Raw genomic sequence first — 20,979 nt, forward strand, 5'->3', positions numbered from 1 at the left:
ATACTATGATCAGTAGGGAATATTCTTTGTTCTTTCTGTATATCATATTGACCAGGCTTTTGCTGAGAGTAGTTTTGAGATCTGGTTTTACAGACTCTTAACAAAACTGTGAAGTAACAAACTTTTGCATTTGTTTGGAAAATAATAAGCCTGATATCAAGGCTGTGTTTGTGAAGAAAGAAGGAAGTTTAATAAATGTTTTGTAAATTTATTTTAGAGAAGTAAATCAGTTTGACCATTATTTGGTGATAGATAGTAAGCTAAGAAGGAAAAAATTGAAATCAGGAGTCTTCTGGAGGGAAATTTTGATTACAGTGACTTCTCTCAGAGGTGTTCTTGAAAAGTGAAAGGATAAGTAATATAAACACAAAAGTTGTGTGTTAAATTACTGCATTTCAAAGTAATTTTATAGAAATGTGGACTTGAAGGCTAAAAATACAAATTCACTTTATGGGATTATTTGATAGCTTTTAATTTTTTTTCAATTATAAGATACAAATAAAATTTGTATCTTATAATTGAAATTAATTTTATATTAATTTATTAATAATTATTTTTAGCTAGCATCCAGAAACTGCATGAAAATTATTTCAGTGTGAATTATCAAACACACTTTAGTTAGTTATTGTAAATACCTATTTCCCATGAAATGAAATCACTTTTATGATACAGCTACAGCTCAGTTTCAGGAATTAAAATTAAGTGCTAGGGTATGTAATTAGCTGCATGGATCCATTCAGGCAAATGCATTTTGAGAGCTGTTAGAGAGGCGGGTGGGGTCTTCTGCTTATAAAATACATAGTATGTCAGTCTCTCTGGTTTTATGCATCTCTTACAAGGACCATGAAGGACTTCATTATACAAAGTGATCATCAGCCTGTCATTTATGAAGTTAGAATATATTCTGTTAATACCAACCACCAGTGACACAGCTCATTCTTCCTCTAAATTTTACCATAGTCACTGTCCAGTTAAGAAAAGCTGGAAACACAAGGAAGTGACCACTTTTGTGGTCTAGATGTTTATGGATCCTGTTTTGCAATACTGGAATCTCAGAGTATGATTCAGTATCATAGTGTCATGTGGTTGTAGAACTCTCTTCCACAGAGGTATGCTGATTTCAGAACTGTCAAAGAGCCTTACTGAAAAACTTATTCCACATTTAAATATTGTGGAGAAGGATTCAGTTTTATTTTGGATGGCAGACCCTAAATGTATTAGTGCATTCAAGATTCTGAACTAAAAACCAGTGCTGTGCTATAGCCTAGTCTTGCTGCTGGGAAACAGCAAGACTCATTCAACAGCAATGTTTGTTCAGCTGGAATAAAATGAATCCCTTGTGGTGAATTGTGAACTAGTTGGAGAATGATCACAGCTCAGCTTGGCTTGAATTGGTTGATTTAAAAATGTATGGGAATTGTATTAGACGCTTTGCATCCAGAAGAGAGACTGATCTAGAGTTAGTTTGGTTAGGATATAAGTTGTTCTTAAGCAGGCTAAAATGACTAGCTTTCAAAAGGAGTTGGAAGAACGTAGTTGGCAAAAACATTGTTGATGTGAGCTAATAATAGAATTTTAGTGGAACTCTTGGATATCAGACTCCTACTCCTGTAACTTCAACAGCACTTTCTGCTATTTATTTATTAATTGCACTGTTTTTTTGCTGTATGAGATGGAGAAGATGGTGGAGATTACGAGGACGGGTTGGATGGTCCAGTTGGTGGTATCACACCAACAGTTCCAGGTGGCACAAAGGAAGCCCAGTTAGCTAAACGCATCACCAAAGGAAAGAAAACACGGAGAATCCTCTCTAACAAACCACAGGATTTTCAGGTACTAGATTTATTAAATATTGCATGTTCCCTTTTTTTGCTGAGCGTAACACTCTTCCTTTCACACAGCCTGAGCATAATTTAATGTCAGCTTATCTAATGCACCACAGAGATAATTAGCCTCTTCATTTGAAAGCAGTATTTCAAACTTATTCCTCAAATGTTCCTGTTACTCATATGTCTGATTTTGTACAGTTCTGACTGAAATAGGGATGAACCTTATTTGCTGTATAGTTGTACAGATTTCAAACTACTGTAGCAGCTTCAAAAATGTATGGTAAAGGCAAGTGAAAAAGCTTCAGTGAAATAATTAACTTGTCTTGTAAAATTAATTACTGTCATAATTAAGCTTGCAAAGTCTGGTTCATATCTGTCAGCTACTTCAGGTGTTGGCTAACGTTTTTTGTGGTATAATAAAGAATTGCTGTGATCAGGATCATAGATAATATAGAGAATGAATTAGTACAAATATCTAATTTTTTTTTCAGATTCGCGTTAGGGTCATTGAAGGTCGTCAGTTGCCTGGAAATAACATAAAACCAGTAGTCAAAGTTCATGTTTGTGGTCAGACACACCGAACAAGAATCAAAAGAGGAAATAACCCATTTTTTGATGAAGTAAGTGGTACAAGAACTCTGTAGCTGAAGTGTTGAGGCTGTCAAATGTTGAGAAGTAGTTAATGCAGCTTTCATTATGATCAAATAATAAAGATTTACTAATATTTATGGGTCATTATGCATTATGCCATTCCCAGTCCCTTTATTTATGTCTTCACATCACTAAACACATCTCTGTCACTGACAGTCTTAGCAGATAAAACTATCTAGAAGGAAGTCAAACTTCATGTGAGACATATTGAATGTGTTCTTTGGTGCAGTTTGCCATGTGACAGAATCAATCTGAATTGTTGTGTGTTATAAAAATCAGAGAAAAATTAATTAGAAATCATTGTAGACCTCTGTGGTGTGTGCAGATGAGTGCTCAGTGCAATGCCATAGGACTGACACAGAATCTGGAGATGTCACTGCCTTGCTACCCGTGATTTGTAAAAGCACAACTAGATTTCTCTGTCCAGACAGGGGTTCTGTGCATCAAACACACTGAAAAACTGGAGAGAATTCAAAGCCACATAACTGACACAAGAACGATCCGATAGCTGAAAGATTAATGTTGCAAAACTGAAGTGTAATAGACAAAATGCTGAGGATGACTCTCATTATCTGGGCACGTGTGGAAAATTCAAAGATTTTGGAACTGCATGGCAAGCATATTTAACATGCACAGGCAAGAGCAAGGAATTTATAAAACTTTAAAACTTGAACTCAGCTGTAGGTAGCAGTCAAAATTTATGAAACCATGGAAAAAGTAAGGAGGGCAGAAAGTCGGTTGCACCTCATATTGAAACAATTCCTTGGCAGTCTCAATATCCATAGTAGTCTAAAACTGGAATAGGAATCACTATCACCACTAACCCTAAACAAGGCCTCTATGACAACTACAACAGAGATGGTTAGACCAGAATTTAATGTTCTGGAAAATGAACTTTATAGTTTCTGAAGTTGTTCCCTGAGAAAAATATGAAGTGCAGAGCAAGGAGCAAAGGGCAGTTTGCAGCACAGTTATGATGACAATTTTTTTTTCAAGTGGATGTTGTGACTGTCTTGTCTGTGTTGTACTGAGTCAATTTACTAAATTCAGTTTTTCATTCTGCACTAAGTTACCGCATAATATGTCCAGCAAGGAGGTGGGGCAAAAGTACTGTATCAGGCATGCTTCACACGCCTCTTAAAATAATGCTTTTGCGTTTTATGTTCAAGTAATTATGTGTATATCATTTTAAGACAGGGTTTTTTCCTTGTTTTTACCTTGACAGATATTTTTCTACAATGTGCACATGACTCCTTTAGAGCTGCTTGATGAAACTGTTAGCATTCGGGTAAGAAAAGCCAGTGCATATTCCCAAGGCTGCTGGATACCTGTAGCATCCTCCGGCCATTTCACCAGGTTGTTTAGGAACATTCCTGTTTCATGCTCCTCTGTCTTTGTAGGTGTATGATTCTCACTCTCTACGAGCAGACTGTCTAATGGGTGAATTTAAGGTGGGTATGAAGAAAGCTCCATATTGGGACTAAATTAAATAAAAAGGGAGAAAAATTTTAAGTACTGATTTTAAATGTTTAAATTTATACTTCTTTTTCATGGGGTCAAGGACCTGATGATATCTTGCTTCTCAAGCTAGAGACCATTTGCCCAAAGCACTAGTAAGCAGGTTTTTTTTTATTTGAGTAGAAGAGTATTGTTTAAAAAAAATTGTGTGGTTTATATACCAAGTTATCCAATTTGCGTCCTGGTAACTTTTTCTTCTTTTGTGGTCAGGTGATTATTTGATGTGAAGTAGGGTTTAAAGTGATGATTTTTTTAGGTAGCTGACAGGCAGAATAGTGGTATGTATGGTGACATAAAGATACACATTCTCAAATAATGTGGAGAGGTCTTCCTTTGATCAGAAGTTAAATAAAAACAATGATGGAATAGTCATTTAGTTAAAGTAGTTTCTGTAGTTCTGGTGGTATTAGTGAGATGGTCTTTATTTGGATTTGTTATTGTCAGCTCTGGGAAGTAGACATCTGCCTGCCAAGAATTCCCATGTAATGTAATTCCCATGTAACTCCCTTGTAATGGCTACTGGGATCCACTGTTACACTTTCAGTATCAGTACTGGCTGTCTTTTCTGCTTGCTTATTTGGTACTGCATAAATTCAATAGGTCTCCAGACCAGCTTTTTACAAAAAGATCCAAAGAGGGAAGAGTGCTCTTTTCTAAATGAAACACTTTCTGCCACAAAGCTGATTGCTTTTTGCTTCTCACTGCTTATTTTCTTTGTGATTTCTAGTGATTCAGTCAGTGGTGTATTGCTGTGTCTTGCTGTGTGGAAGATTGATTACTCACTAAGCAGGTGACAGCACGTCACTCCGCTGCTTTCTGTTCCTGCAGGCACACATTCCAACAGGAAACCGCAAGGGTAATTCTGCCTAGAAAATCACCCTTTCAGACTTCACCTGCAAGGAATACTGGCCCCAACTGCCATGAGCAAACATACTTACATTCCTGAACATGTTTAAAATCTGATACAATGAATGAGGCAATCTTGTCCAGATTTGACACGCTGGGGGAAGAAACTGTCCTAATTCTTACTAAAGAAAAGGAAATTATTCATTAAAAAAAACCAAATTTCACTTCTGGAACTGAAGGATGAGATGTTGAGCAGGAAGAAGGAAAAGAAGTGTTCTGAAAAGCCTGTCTGAACATAAAATAATGAATGAGCATAGGGAATTCAAAAAGCAGTATGCCAGCCCCATCTTGTGTCTCTGGGAAATGAAAAAGCTGGGGATCCAAGAAAAGAAAATAACTGCATGCTTTAGTTCTAATGATCTTTTCTTGCATTTTCTTCTTGGCTGCTCTATCCCTTTGAAATCCCTACTTTTCCAATGTAAGGCATTTTCTCTTTCTCCTCCTAGTAATATTAACTACCTTCTAGCTATGTAAACTGCCTTCTATTTGCACCAAGAGAACAAAGTAGTACTGCCCATGAAAAACATGGGGGGAGTTGCCCAACCATTTTTCTGTTTTGGTATTTCTTCAATGGTAATGCCTTTGATCTTTATTTCAGATTGACATTGGCTATGTTTATGATGAGCCTGGTAAGTAATGGTTGCTACAGAACTTCTTTCCTTGAAACTACAAGCTGAAATGTTTCCTTAAATTTCTAAAGTAAAAGAAGAAACTTAATGTAAAGTTATTTAAGTTTGCGGCTTTAAGTATAAACTTCAAAAAATCCAACAATAAATAACTGTTTTCAGTGAATTCACAATGAAGTACAAGCCCCTTTTTTATCAAAGACCTAAAATCTGAAAAATAATGCAAAAATATTTGATAACTATGTCCCTGAATTAGTATGCCAAAATAGTTTAGCGCCAGATTTCTTGTTTTGGATGGCACTATTGAGACCTGTCTAGGACAGGATTGTTTTGTTAAATAATTGGGGTAATTTAGGATAAAGCATACTTTTGAAATCACTCACTGCTTATATGATGTCTGCCATTTGCGTGACATCATGGATGGACATGGACATTGCTGGGGCCGGTGGTAATGTTTGTTTTATTTCAGGCCATGCAGTCATGAGAAAATGGCTTTTGCTGAGTGATCCTGAAGATACAAATTCAGGAGCCAAAGGCTATATGAAAGTCAGCATATTTGTCCTGGGAACTGGAGATGAGCCACCAGTAAGTTTAATTTAAATGTTTTTCTTCCCCTCTCCATCCCACAGATACTTTTTTATGTCCCCCCAACATTGTTTTAATACTGTATAATTTGCTATGTGAGCGGTATTTATAATACAGAATTTACTAGTGGTTTCATCCTGTACTAAGTGGCTAACTCAAAGCTTGTTTTGTTATTCTGCTCAATTAAGCAACCTCTACCATTTGTAGATGCTTCTTCCCATACTGGAAGCAGAGATGTGTTAGCCTGGTTTTGCATGCAAGCTGATATGTAACTCTCCCTAGCATAGCTAAGCATGCAGAGACACTGATACCAGTTCCAGGACTAAGCCAGGAATGTCTCCACTACTACAAAACATAGACAAGCCCATAGAGAATCCAGAGTACTAGCAAATTTTTCCTGGTGAAGATGAGACCCCGCAGTAATTACAAGTCAGGCACAAGTAATTTGATGCAGATGAAAGCAGCAGGTAGTTTCAACAATCCCATCCTTCCTGTCTGCTGTTCTGTCAAGGTGAAAACTGGTGGTTTTTGCTTGTAATGCTCTTCTTACCTGACTATTACCTGTAGTTTAAGTTCTGCTTTTTTTCCTGTTTGATATTTTTGCATACTGTTCTCCTTATTTAAATATAATGTGGTTCCCAGAACCATGGCAGATTGCCTTTTAGTTTCATATTAACTGTTCCTCTCTGCTATCCTCACGCTTCTTGAAATCACAAGGATATGTCAAGTTGTTTTGTGGTATGTTTATTTTTAAATGAGGAAGCAGTAAGTTCTGGCAAGTTATATCAGACTTATAAGCCTTTTCTAATTGCAGTAAATGCCTTCTCATGAGATGAGTATGAAATTTGCATGAAGTTGGCATTGTACATGTGCCAAAATCATTATTGTCTGATGATGATGATTTTGAAAGTGTGATTATAATGGGCTCCTGCAATTTAATACTTTAGAGATAAAACTGAAAGTAAAATTGTTCAGCTAGAATTAATTTTTTGTGGCTTGATAATTTGATAGGTACTTTGGAGATAAAACTGAAAGTAAAATAGTTTAGCTAGAATTAAATTTTTGTGGCTTGATAATTTGATAGTGTCTCATTCTTCATCATTAAACTGATACTAGTCTTTAGCTAATCAACAGTTTAGCTAACCACCTTAATTCTAATTCTATGCATTGCCTTGTCTTTTTTGTCTACAACTGTATCCCCCAACAGGTTGAAAAAAGGGAGAGAGATAATGAAAGTGATGATGTGGAGAGCAATCTTTTATTACCAGCTGGGACTGCACTTCGATGGGTCACTTTCCTTCTCAAAATCTACAGAGCTGAGGACATTCCACAGAGTATGCAGCTTCTCCCTACTTGTCCATTGCCGTTTGAATACTGTTAGAAGTAGTTATTTGTGTTAGCTGTTCAGAATAGAATACAGGTGACATTTTATCCCTTACTAGCATATTTTCTCACCTACATCTGTGCCAAATAGCAATGTCTTCAAATTCATGTATAATGTTTTTCAAATACTGTGATGCCTTTAAATTCAGGAGCACATCAGCACTTCTTATGATGTTTGAAAAATTTATATTCTTAAAATTGCTCCTTAGCCAAAATTCTCAGTTTTTACTTGCAGCACTTACTGAATTTTTGTTATCAGGTTAGACTTTACCCTTCCTAGATCTGTGAGCTGGTTGATTTTGGTAAGATTACAATGGGCAATTTATTATTTATGAATAGTACTAGTAATAATAATAATAATAATAATAATAATAATAATAATATCGGCCTTAATTTAATCTTTGACACCTCTCCAGTGGATGACGCTTTTGCACAAACTGTCAAGGAAATATTTGGAGGAGAAGCAGACAAGAAAAACCTGGTAGATCCATTTGTAGAAGTTTCTTTTGCTGGGAAAAAGGTAATTTAGTAAATATCTGTACCTTTGTATTCTAATTATAGTCCTGAGAACAGATTTCATAAGCCAACATGAATTTTAAGTTTACTGGAACTATGGAAATTTAAAAAATGAAAAAATAAAGTTAACTTTGTAGAATGACAAACTTCAAGGTGCAATAGAAAGGGTGTAAAACTGATGACTAATGAAAGGAATGTATGACTAAAGGCTAGAACTGGCATATGCCAGATTGCTTTCCTACCAGTTGTTCCTGATTGCTTTTAGTACTTGGTGATACAGATCTTTCTGGACAGATTACTGCATTTGTACATTTAAATAGTAATATGTTCCTTAGAATGCCAAATTTGATCTGGAGCACAATTGCACAGCTTATAGTCATTACTAGTAAATTTTTTTGTCAGTCATTTAATATGCTATATAGTTAGGTTACCACACCCAGTAGTGTAGAAGATCTTTAGAAGACATGACCAGCAAATAATGCAGCCTCTCCCCTATGATATATACTTCATCTACTCTAAAATCTGCATAAAGAAAGCTGGAATCAAGTAATTCCTTCATCTCATTTCTCTGCAGTGCTAAAAGCAGGTTAAATTGTGGCTTATGGAAATATCAAGCTTTAATAATTTCATTTAATTGTCGTTAGTGAAGAAAAAAAAAATAGGGTAACCCAAATCTTATATTTGAACACTGTTTCAATATTTTCCTTTTCCTCTGAAAGTCATTAATGCTGCACATGCAGATTACTCTAAGAGTAGTTATCAGTGGAAAACTCATTGAGCATCAATGGCTCATTGCAGCATTAATCCAGGATTCACTTACTACTACCCCTAATTTTTCCAATCAGATGATGATGTGTCCTAATTCTTAGCTAGTAAATACTTTTTTTTCTGTTTTATCTTTGATGTTGTTCTGTTGTTTATTTGATTTCATTTTTGACAGGTTTGCACAAACATAATTGAGAAAAATGCTAATCCAGAATGGAATCAAATTATTTATCTTCAAATCAAGGTCAGTTTTTTTACCCTTGTTTCTGTAGTAACCAGCCTTTTTTTTTTTTTAACTCAGGGCATTAACATTGCAGAGGTGAAAAAAATAATGAGTTTTTTACTTTCATTGCTCTTTTTTTTTAGTTTCCCTCAATGTGTGAGAAAATAAAAATTTCAGTTGTTGACTGGTGAGTTATGACTTTTAATCAAATTAATTAAGAAGCTAAATCATAATAAGCAAAGAATGAGAAAATAAGATAATAAGAAAGGAAAATAATATCATAAGAAAAGAAAATAAGGTAATAAGAAAAGTTTGGTTCTATAGATGTCAGGTATTTTTACAGTGCATGAGAGTATTTAAACCTTTATGGTTTCTTTACCAGAGATCTGATTAGTGTAACATGAGATTATTTTTAATCATGTGCAGTGAGAATTGAGCACTATCACTGTTTAATGATTGTGTAAAAGTCAGGTGACTTATTCATGGTCTAGAGCCCACTTTTGTAACTTGTCATTACTGGTTTTGTTAGTAATATTGAAGCATTTCAGGTCATAGAAAAAGTGTGTACTAGTAGCTTGCCACTATGTGTGATGACCAGCATTATATTTAAATAAAATCTTCCTTTTTTAAACTTTTTTGTAGGGATCGACTTACAAAAAATGATGTAGTCGGAACAACATATTTAAGTCTCTCAAAAATTGCTTCTTCTGGAGGAGAGATTGAAGGTAATTGCTTGAGCAGTATAACACACTATCTTTCTTGTGTTACACAGAATGGCAAAAATCAGTGTTCTAAGAAAGTATATATTTATCTATAGTTCCTCAATTCCCTGGCAACAGGATTGTCTGTTCCTGAAATTTTCAAGACGATGCTCCTAGAAAACATTCTATGGGATGTTTAAAAGTAAAGTATTCAAATTTTAATGACTAAACCACATCATGGTGGAAATAGAAGTAATTCAAGATTTGGTTTTCCACTATATATATATGTTAATGAACTGAGTAAATTTATGCTTGGGAACCTGGGTCAGTCTCTGCTCTGATCAGCAGCTGACTAGAAGCAGGCAGAAGACTGCATCTCATTGCATGAGTGCTCTGTATTCCTGTTTTGTAACTCTGATTTTGATTGCACTGCTATGATTGCAGACAATTGATTTATATGCTTCAATCAGTAGAGGTGGCTGGATATGTCATTTCATACAGCTAAAACCCAAAACTGATTAACTACAAGAAAACAAGTTAGGCAAGACATGAGGTGCCTAATATATTGTTCCTATTGGGAAATAGCTTTGTAATAAAACTCTTCTTTAAAATATTATAAGAAATACTTTTTCTGCCATATTTTTGAAAATAATAGAAAAAATCCAGTTACATTTATATTCTAATATAATCTTGTGATTATTGATCATTTCTTTGTGATCTATATCTGTAATCACCTCTTTTTATAGCAAGATCTTTCATACAATTGGACCAGCTCCCACACTAGGATTCTGTGTTAACTTGCCAGAGAAATTGTTTTATCTTTTTAGTGAACATAGCTTGGCATATTAGTTATCCAAACACCATTGTAAAGCTCAAGGTTAAACAGGCTTAACATGAATTTATCTGGCTGTCTACAGTAGTTTGAAGGACACTGTCTCAAAACCATTTTCAGCATTGTCACAATAAGAATTGAATTACTATTTTTTTTCAGTTGTATTTATAAAATCTATATGGTATGTACTTGTCTGAGACAGACCAATTTGTTCTGAAGTTGGTGGCTATATCAGGCATTTAAAAACAAAGTTAGTGGCTCCAATCCTATACTGGAGGCAAGAATTGGATGGACTTGTATTTTCAGTCACTTAAAAGCTTAAAATATCATCCTCTTAGAAGGACTGCTGTTAAGTAAGACTTCATGCAAACATTCTTCTTACATATCCTGTGCACAGCCAGAAGCAAAAGAAAAAGGCAATGGGAAAGCCAAGACAGAGGGGTTGGGCTGTTGGGGAGAATTCAGCTCTGGAGAACTTTGTACTCCCCTGAGTGTGCATCCTGAACTGCAGCTGAGTCACAGAGCATTTACACTTCCAGCCCAGGCACTCAGTAACTGGGGAGATTAGTTTGGTTTCTCTCTCTGCTGAGGTGCTGGCATTGGAATAGCCATTTCTATTATCTTCTCTTTAGTGCTGTGCTGAAACCTGTTCTGGCTTCTAAAGGATTGTGAAACTGAGCTAGTCTATAGTCCTCAGTAAATGCAAATGTAGATACCCTAAGGGCCCTGAAATGTAGTGGGGTTTTAAAATGTCCTGAAGATTTTAAAAGTAGTTTTAAAAATAAATCTGTATTTTGTGTGGAGGAGAATTGTACAAAGCTGAAAAATAAGCACTAAAATGAGGTATTTTGTCGGATATATGCTGGGTTTTTCCCCTTTGGAATTTGTACAGGAAGAGTAATACCTTCATATATTAACCAGAAGCAAAATTCTAGCCCATATGAAATTTTTTTTGTCTCAGCCTTTCAACTTGATTTTTAAAGGAGATGTATCGTGATATGTTTTTTTTAAATGCTATTGTCACTCGTCATATAACTACTTCTCTTTTCATAATATAGATTTTTCATCTTCGGAAACAGGGGCTTCATCATATGAAGGTTTATCTCTTCACCTGTTACTGATTTTGTGTTCCATTGCCCAAACTGAAGAGTATTGCCTAAAATACTCCATCAGCTTAAAAAATATTTTTAATAATTCTTTGTCTAAATGATTTCACCATTGTGATTAAAGAGTATCTAAAACATAACTAACTCTATAAACCAGTTTTGGCAGTGGAATTGGTTTGAAAATATTTCTGTTTGGCTGGTGCTTCAAGCTGTGTGTTAGAGATGAGCATGTAGTTGCTTCGATTACAGAGTGCTTAGTCTAACAATGGCTTGACATTTTTAACTTGGCTATGAGATCACAGGTATATTTGCAACTGCAGAGCCCTGCAGAAGTCAATAACTGCCTAAAATAATTAGTGGCTGTTTTGCTTATGCTTAACATGCTATATAAACATCCAGCTTTGAAAGACTTTCTGGTAAATATTTAAGTAGTGAGAAAGAAATATGAGTGCAGTTGAAAGGTAATCAACATCATCCACGTGGTACTTCATTTACTATCCTCCTTTCTTAATAAAGTAATATTAAGTTAAAGGGTGAAATAATTTCTCAGAGTCATTTTATATTATGCATGATCATTAGCCTTCTAAAAGTAAACAATTGAATTTTAAATTTAAAAAAAATAGAAAATAAATTATTTTTATTCCAGTTTTGGGAGGGGTTTTTTGTTCTCTATATGTTTCTAAATTTATACTCTTTAATTTATTAGCATCAGTAAGTAGTGAATGCATTAATTTAACACATATCTGCATCTTAAACCTAGTCATACTGAGGTGTGATGTGAGCAGTTCAGTCTTAGAATTTTTTAAAAATTGGACATTATTCAAATGATTTTTTTTTCATTCAATTTTTGAACTGTTTCAGATTCAGAGGTAAGGATGTGAAAGTAGCCAAATGCAAAATAAAGAACTACAAATCTTTATTTTATATTGTGCAGATTATAGGTGACTTTGTTGACAGGAAATGACATCCAGACATCACATTCACTTGTGCATTCCACTTGTGTCACTCAGCAGTGACATAGCCACACGAGGCACAACCCTTTACTGTCACTGTCCTACCCCACCTTCTTTTCCCATGAGAAATAAGTGTACCCCTCTCTGAGCTGCAGATCACTCCAGGAAATTTCTGTTGCAAAGTTGATCTGTTTCTGATCTCCTTTTTCTGCTAGAGAATGCATCTTTTCTTTGGCTGTTTAGTTTGATCGTTGCCCTGTGCATTTAAGTGATTGCAAATGTTGTTTTACTCAGCTTCGCTTTTTCTAGAAAACATGTTTTCTGTTAGCAAAAGGGCATATTACCATTGCACATAAATTAAAACCATATATTTGGAGTGGGACATAAATACCTCTCATTCTGTGGGATTTTTGCTGCATGAAGTGTTGTGTTGCATGAAGTGTTTTGCTGCATTTAGTATAAGTGTTGTGCAGAGATGAAAGAAGTTAGGTACAAGTGTAGTCAGTGGTATAGTTACTTTAAATTCCTATGGTATATCCAGAGAATAAAGTGTCCTTATATTACTAATACCTAACTAATATCTAACATTTATTCTAATGGATTTGATGGTAATGTTACTTGTTTCTTTCTGGCTCAATATGGTAATTAATAAAGATATAATGGTAATGTCTTCTGTTAGTAAACTCTGGAGAAACTGAAGTTGGCTTTTTACCAACATTTGGGCCTTGTTACCTAAACTTTTATGGAAGTCCAAGAGAATACACTGGATTCCCAGACCCTTATGACGAATTAAACTTTGGAAAGGTAAGTTTCTTTATTTATTGTTTTTCATAAAAGAATTAACCCAATTATTTTAATAAATGAATTAATTAATTTTAATGGTTTTTTTCACATTACACACCTCTTGCTTTTTATTTTTGAATAATATTTTATGTTTAAGATTAATAAGGAAGTATGATAGTATTTTCCATTTCCATCTGGTTTTGTTTTAAAGAAATTTTTGAAGGAGCAGCAATGATTTTGATGATTTTCACTAACTGCACCTTTGCATGCATTTGTATTTCTTCTTTCCTTGTTTGCATAAATATGTTTTTCACTTCTAGCATTAAGCCAACTACTTTATTTCACTTGTTCCAGTATGTACATCCATGCCTCTGCAGGAGTTTTGAGAACACTTCAGTGAAGCCAGAATCATGTACAGCTAAAAAAAATTATACACTTCTTTAGGGCAAATATATAAAATTTGATTTGATATGTGTTTGTGTTACAGGGAGAAGGAGTTGCATATAGAGGGAGAATTCTGGTCGAACTATCTACATTATCTGAAAGCAAGCCTGTAAATAAAAAATTAGAAATGATTCCTAATGATGACTTACTGGTTGTTGAGGTAAATCCGTGTTTTATTGTCACTGTTTGTAGTGGAGATGTGCCTTGGCTGGTTGCTTTTAGAGAGTGATCTAGCTCACTAAAATCAGTACAATAGAGTTCAATCTCCAAGTTAAGAGAGGCCTTTACTGGTGGCTGAGGAGTAGTGGCTACAAAAATGTTGTGCCCTTGTAGCAAGAAGTGTTAATCTGAAACATTTTATAATATCAAATACAATAATTTATTATACATGTTATATTTTTTGGGTTCTTCTCATAAAATAGTAAAAATATTGAAGTTATTCTTTCCAATTAGATATTGCTATTGTTTTTCTATAATTGTGGATCCTGTTTTGAAATACAACTCAAAAAGGCTGTTTTGGCAGAAATACCAGCGCAGACGGAAGTTCTGCTTGGCTGCTGTGTTTCATTCTGCCACGATGCTGCAGGACACGGGGGAGCCCATCCAGTTCGAGGTGAGCATCGGCAACTACGGCAACAAGTTCGACAGCACCTGCAAGCCCCTGGCATCCACCACCCAGTACAGCCGCGCCGTGTTCGATGGTAAGGGTGCTGTGCTCTGGGGATGGAACACTCCCAAACTCTCCTTTGGAAGTGCTCTTTGTAGCTTTGGAGTGTCAGCCCCAGCTGCACTGAACACTTCCTGAAAATGTGACAGAGCAGAGAGTGTGGCTCTTCAGAGCTTTTAAGGTGAAGCTGCATTAATGGAATACATGCTGCAAGGCCCTACTGAGGTCATTAGTGGAGTTTTGACAGAATTCAATGAAATCCTTTGACCACGTACTAGATATACACAAATTTTGCCAGGAGAAGAAATCACGTTATTTTAGAGGTATCTAGAGTTAAGTAGGGAAAACATGCTTTAAATATTCTGATTTAGAGTAAAATAATAACTTGTTTTTAAACCATACATCTCAGAGCCTAGGAAAAAAAAATAGCTAGATCACAGGAAAATACATTTTGGCTATAATTTTTCTATTAACTGCAAAGAGTAGTTGTTTTTTTTTTTTCTCTCCTGTGTATTAAATGAAATAATCAGACTTACTCTAGAAAATTATTATTTGAATATTTTACTTCAAAGATAAAGTTGTATTAATGTGCCATCTACATCAGTATGTTATGGGAAATAATATGTTAACAGCTAATTTATTTTTTAAAACCTGTTGGATTTTGAAACAATTTGAAACAATTTGAAGTGAGCCTTTACCATTCAGCAGATGCTATAGTGGCTTGAAAATACAAATCTTTTTTGTGAATTGGGAGTAGCTTATATGTTCTTAATGATTTGTAGTACATAAATTATATTAATGTTGCAACATTGTACAGTATGTATTCCTGCCATGAATTCTAAACCTTACCTACAAATGTTTCACACCAGGTAATTATTATTACTACTTGCCATGGTCAAACACAAAGCCAGTTGTAACGCTGACTTCTTTTTGGGAGGACATAAGTCATAGATTAGACCCTGTGAATGTAATCCTAAACATGGCTGAAAGACTGGTAAGACATTTAAAAGACTTCTTTTTCTTCTAGGCTTTTCATTTTTACTCTTTTTCATTTAGAGGTATAATCAAAAAGTGGCATTTTGAGCAAATAATGGAATTTTGTGATACTTTCCTTTTTTCTTAGTCAAAATTAAAAGTTGCTTGGTGTAACAAATAGCACTGTTAATCACAGGCCTGTGCTTTAGCAAGGCTCAACACACTCCTGCTTGAAGCCACAGAGAATTCCCACTGGAAGGAGAGTCCTCAGTGTTGGTTGGAGCTGTTAATTCTGTGGGACTGTTATTTAAATATATATAAATACAGTGGGGGAGAACATCAGAATAGTCCTGTTAAATACAAGTTAATTTTAAATATGAGTCTTTTTTTTGGTTTGGCCTTTACACAGATGAATAAATAAGATCAAAATCTTGAAACTGCTACTGACCATAAACCACATGGGAAGTTTATAAGTGCAAATTCTTTTCTTTTAAATTCCTCAGCAATCCAACTTAGCCACCTTAAAGTCAGGAATGCAGGCTAAAATGTCTGAAAACAGATTAGCTGAGATGTGGTTGAAGCTGATTGATGAACTTACAGAAGACATAAGGTAAAAGAATTTTTTTTATCTCTTATGTTATCATTCCAAGCCTGCTCAGAATCTTGGTTATTGCCTTTGCTAAGTCAGAAAACAAATTCTGAGGACTATAAAACTGACTAATCCCATGAATTGACCTAAGAACTGAAATTCCAAAAGTGTCTGAAAGTAGTAAAACATCACATTGCCAATCAAATAATCCATCTGGTTGTGTAATTCTCCATTATCTCAGGATAGTTTTATTACTGACAGTGATAAGACAAAACAGTATCTCTTGAAAAAAATCTGAGGGAGGATTTTTCTAAAAATGGATATTAGGTCTCTCTGCTGCCTTTCTTGCATCCTCCCTTCGTTAGAATTCCTCTTGTACCTTTGGTTTACCTGTGTTTCAGTGTTATTTCTGAAACTGAAGAGGAAGAAAGTCTAGTACTTTACTGGTAAGCCCAAAATTAATTAAAAAATCAAAAGGTATGCAGGGATTACGGGCCATAAAAATTGTGGTTTTGAATAAGCTTTTAGTCAATGTGTCTGTATGTATGGGGGTGGTCAGAGAAGGCAACAGAAGTCAGCATTTAGAGTTTTGAAAGAGAATAAATTCTAAATAGAGAGGAAGGAATTGTGGGAGAAAGAGACATTAAAAAAGGAAATACTGAGATGGGAAGAGTAAACAAGTGGGTGATAAAACAGCACAGGAAAAGTAAAGGAAAAATGACAGAACAATTATTATCTCTAAGAGGAAATAACAAAGAACATGAAATGAAAGAGCAAATTCATCATTTTGTAAAGCCAATAAAAAAAATAAGCAGAGGAAAAACAAACAGTGGAGATCAGTATGTACTAGCAAAGAATTCCATGATAGAAAGCTTATGCAAAAATATAAACTGATAACTTCATAGGATGCTGTGATCTGAAAGAAACAGAGAGAAAGGACTGACAAACTCTGGGAAAGTAAAATGTGAAGGGCAAACTTTTGTCACATGGACCCGGTGTAGAAACTTCAGGTCATTTCCTCATCCTGACACATATTTGCACTGTTATTAATTCAGACCATTGTTTTATAAACTATCACTCAACAATTATGGAGCAATAGCACTTAGATATAGCACCAAATTAACTTCTTGTTGTTTATGGGATACTGTGCTCTTTTTGGTGGTTTTTTTTCAGCAAACTCAAAAAATCTCTGTCAAAGACAGAGCTCCCTGTGTTGAATTCATAGAGGATTTTTCCTTGCTGTGCTAAGGTTTAAATGAGTTAGAGTTTGAGAGAGTTTTCAGTGCACTACTTAAACCTAAAATGATTTGCCTTTCTGAAGGTTCTGATCTGGTACATATGATTCATGCCAAAGTAGCTCCCAGGGCAGACAGCCCTTGCATTCAGATTAGTAGAACTAACTCTAGTGGAAGGCACAATAGTTAATGTCAAGGTTTTACAGAATCAAAGCCCTTAGAAGTTCATAGCATGTCATTAAATGTAGGTCAAAGAAGAGAAACTAGGCAGTGTCTTTGGAAAATTTTAAACATTTTGTAAAAAAACACATTAAAGACATTTTAATGAACTCTGGTAAAGGGATACAGTCATTGGTCCTGGAAAAGCTGCCTTTTCCTCAAACCTCCTCTCATTTTTCCGACAGAACTGGACAGGACAGTCAGGCACATGATGTGTTTCTGTGCAGAGGCAGGGCTCAATGATCCTTGAGAGTCCTTTCTAACTCAGGATTCTACAGCTTCTTAGTTCCATTGAATAGTTACTCTGCCCTCTGCTGACTCAGAAGTTCTGTGTCACAGATTTCTTTTAGAGTTCTTTAATGTTTTCTTGCCAGAGGGTTAGATAAATCTAGTCTTAGCCACAAGCCATATTTTATATTCAGTTTCTGAGAATATAAAGATTCCAGTGAAGGAAAGGAACCTAATCTTGGTCTGAAGGCACTGGTTTCAGTTTTGAAATGTACATTTTGAAAGGATAAGTTTTTACTGTGACTATATAGAGAAATGGATTTTCCTTGGTTTGATTGGCGGCAATTGCATTAAAGCAAACACCTCAAGGTGTTCTACCTTGGTGTTTGTTGTGTAAGTACAGTCTCTGCCTTGCTTACTAGAAATACCTTGTGAGGTGAAAATCTCTGCAGAAATAGATGCAACGGCACTGTTCCAGTGGTTTTCAATCACAGGAAATGATGGCACTCAATCTGTTGCCACTGTTTGCATGTCTGCATTTAAAGTGTAACTAAAGAAAAGCCACTTAGATAATTAACCATAACAAATATTCTCTTTTCAGTAAACCATTTCCCCTCATAGAAGGCAAATCTAATATTACAGTCCTTGACACTCAGATAGAAAAGCTGCGCCTCAAGTCTCTCAAACAGATTGGAGAAGCAGCAGCAAGGATGAGAAGTGAAGCTACTGAGGTGAAAGCCACTCTGACAGAAATTGAGGATTGGTTGGATAGATTACTGCAACTGAGTGAAGAGGTTAGTGCTTCACAATCCTGGTGTTTGGTTTAGCAGTACTGGTTAGTTTAGCAATACCTGTCTAACACAAATGGGTGTAAAGTTCACTGCTGATCAAGCAATATCCACTCTCCGTAGGAGAGTAATTTTAGATGCTGTGAAGTAAACATGTTCCTCTCCATAACTGCAATTTACTTAAACAAAACTCATTTGTTAGTTGTTCTCACTGAGAATGTGTGTTGGGTAGTGATCATTCTGTGACTGGTAGAATAGACCCTGTTCTGTCCCCTCCTTTCTTCCAGAGCTGCAAGTCACTTTTCTGGTTCAGGGACTGCAGGGTATATGTTGGATTTCCACAGCTTGTAGCCATAGTAATCAACTAACTCTAACAGAGTTAAATGTGTTTCCGTGGATTTTTTTTTAAATTTTCACCAATGTTTTCTCTTTACATCTTAGCTATCTCATAACTGGTTTTCACAACATTTTAGAAATGGTTTTATTTTCAGTTTGTTGTTTGTGCTCTATAGAGATACTGATTTAAAAAAAAAAAATAAAGAGCAATTAATTGGCCAGACTTGCAGCTAGCTCACAAAAGTGGGCACAGAACTCCAAAAAGGTAATAGGTGGTTTCTGTCCTCTGCTAAAAGTCTTACAATTACATACCCTTAATGTGGAAGCATCACAAGCAGTTTAATATGTAGCAGTTCAGTCCAAAGCATCAGCATATGGCATCCAGTCACTATCATCACCTTAAGGGAATTGAGAGACAAAATATCTCTAGAAAAGTTTATAAAATATGTAACAATTTTTTTTTATAAAACTTACTTTGCTTTCCAAATATCTCAATGGGTTTTTTTTATTATTCCTTCAGAGCTACATATTGGTTTACTTGCAAAATGAAACAATTCCCTCTATTTATCATGTTTGTTGTGATTCATGATTCTAAATGATAAATCTTTTGACGTAAGCCTTTATTTATGTTTCTCTTTTCTCAGCTCTAGATTGGTTATTGTTCAATTAATTACTCTTCTTAACTCTCCTTTCCCCACAAATAATTCTCAGCCACAAAACAGTATGCCTGATGTGATCATATGGATGATCCGAGGGGAGAAAAGACTGGCCTATGCTCGTGTTCCTGCACACCAAGTGCTGTACTCCACAGCGAGCCCTGAATCATCTGGTAAATATTGTGGAAAGACCCAAACAATCTTCTTAAAGGTACTATTTTTTTCTCCTTAAGAAATAATTAACTCCCTGAATTGGCATGCCATCTGACATGAGTATGAAACATGGAAACAAACTATGAACAATGAGATGTCAAATTCAGGACAGATTAGAAGCCAACTGCATATAGCTTCTTCAAAATATCACAGAACTTTTAAGCTTGCCATAAACCAGTTAGAACCAGTATGGGCCCCTGTTTCTGAGACTTTTCTAAAAGAGCTCAAAATTGTGACAGAACTTTAAAAGTGTTACTGGAGTTGATATTTGGACATAAATGGAAACTTTCAGAGGGAATAATAAGTGTAAGTCAGAGAAGTTCCAAAGACTTACTCAAAGTTTTGGATGGTTTTCTGTAAGCAATAGAGCATGTCTACACTCAGAAGCTGTCTCTCTGAATTGAGTCTTACTCTTGAATGGGAATGCCTTTCTCCATCTAAGTTGATATTGTATTCAGTTGAAATAAACTTAACCAGGAAAAAAGCAATCTGACAGTAAAACAAGAGCACTTAGAGAGTTTGTAATTTTACTAGTAGTTATATTCATGAATGCCTCAATGCAGACAAGTCTGCGTCTTCACGGTTTTGTTCAAACCACCATTGATTCTGCTTTTACTGATCCATCCCTGCTAACCTCTACATTTCCAGTCTCCCAACAAGAAACCCCAATATCAACATTTAAGTTTTAAGTTGTTGTCAAAACTGAAAACTCATTGCTGAATGAAACTTGGGAAAGAATATACAGGAACAGGGATGATACTACCATTAATGTGTCTGGTTTTCACATGCCCTAGGCAGGTATCATTTAAAGAATGTTTTCCTCCTGTAGTACTTATTACTGGCTTTTGAAAAAAAGCAGTACAGGAGGAGATAAATAAATATATGTTACTCATATCTCTTTGTTAATATATATCTTTTACTGAAAGCTATGATACCTCCATAACAGAACAAAGAATAACATTTTTGTGTGCCAGTACCCACAGGACAAGACGAAAGATGTCAAAATGCCTGCAGAGCTGCGAATTAACATTTGGCTGGGGCTCAGTGCAGTTGAAAAGAAGTTTAACAGCTTTGCAGAGGGAACATTCAGTGTTTTTGCAGAAATGGTATGTCCAGCATTGCTTTCTTACTTTAAACTTGGATGTGAATGTTGGGAATTCAATGCAGCTGGAGCTTTTTTGAGTTTCTTTGCATTCTAGACAGAAAGAGAGAGTAGTGTTTATTATAAGGAAACAAGTAGAACCCATTCAAG

General features: G+C 35.3%; 1 protein-coding gene across 4 annotated transcripts in view; it reads left to right on the plus strand.

The window, feature by feature from the left end:
* Positions 1-20,979, plus strand: part of MYOF (myoferlin) — a 65,728-nt gene that overhangs the window by 15,097 nt on the left and 29,652 nt on the right. For all 4 annotated transcript variants that reach the window (XR_005953462.1, XR_005953463.1, XM_041415577.1 and 1 more), the window contains exons 6-25: positions 1,673-1,833; positions 2,321-2,449; positions 3,706-3,768; positions 3,881-3,931; positions 5,503-5,533; positions 6,000-6,115; positions 7,323-7,449; positions 7,915-8,018; positions 8,955-9,023; positions 9,146-9,189; positions 9,645-9,727; positions 11,594-11,632; positions 13,274-13,398; positions 13,865-13,981; positions 14,345-14,522; positions 15,358-15,482; positions 15,967-16,073; positions 18,336-18,528; positions 19,570-19,725; positions 20,702-20,833. Coding sequence is in view for 2 of the 4 variants with exons in the window: in XM_041415577.1 (XP_041271511.1) it covers positions 1,673-1,833; positions 2,321-2,449; positions 3,706-3,768; positions 3,881-3,931; positions 5,503-5,533; positions 6,000-6,115; positions 7,323-7,449; positions 7,915-8,018; positions 8,955-9,023; positions 9,146-9,189; positions 9,645-9,727; positions 11,594-11,632; positions 13,274-13,398; positions 13,865-13,981; positions 14,345-14,522; positions 15,358-15,482; positions 15,967-16,073; positions 18,336-18,528; positions 19,570-19,725; positions 20,702-20,833 (2,150 nt within the window). In the remaining 2 variants the exon portion in view is untranslated. The remainder of the gene's footprint in view (positions 1-1,672; positions 1,834-2,320; positions 2,450-3,705; positions 3,769-3,880; positions 3,932-5,502; positions 5,534-5,999; positions 6,116-7,322; positions 7,450-7,914; positions 8,019-8,954; positions 9,024-9,145; positions 9,190-9,644; positions 9,728-11,593; positions 11,633-13,273; positions 13,399-13,864; positions 13,982-14,344; positions 14,523-15,357; positions 15,483-15,966; positions 16,074-18,335; positions 18,529-19,569; positions 19,726-20,701; positions 20,834-20,979) is intronic.

This window comes from Onychostruthus taczanowskii, unplaced genomic scaffold (genome assembly GCF_017590055.1).
Source record: "Onychostruthus taczanowskii isolate IOZ18803 unplaced genomic scaffold, ASM1759005v1 scaffold5, whole genome shotgun sequence".
Classification (NCBI taxonomy): domain Eukaryota; kingdom Metazoa; phylum Chordata; class Aves; order Passeriformes; family Passeridae; genus Onychostruthus; species Onychostruthus taczanowskii.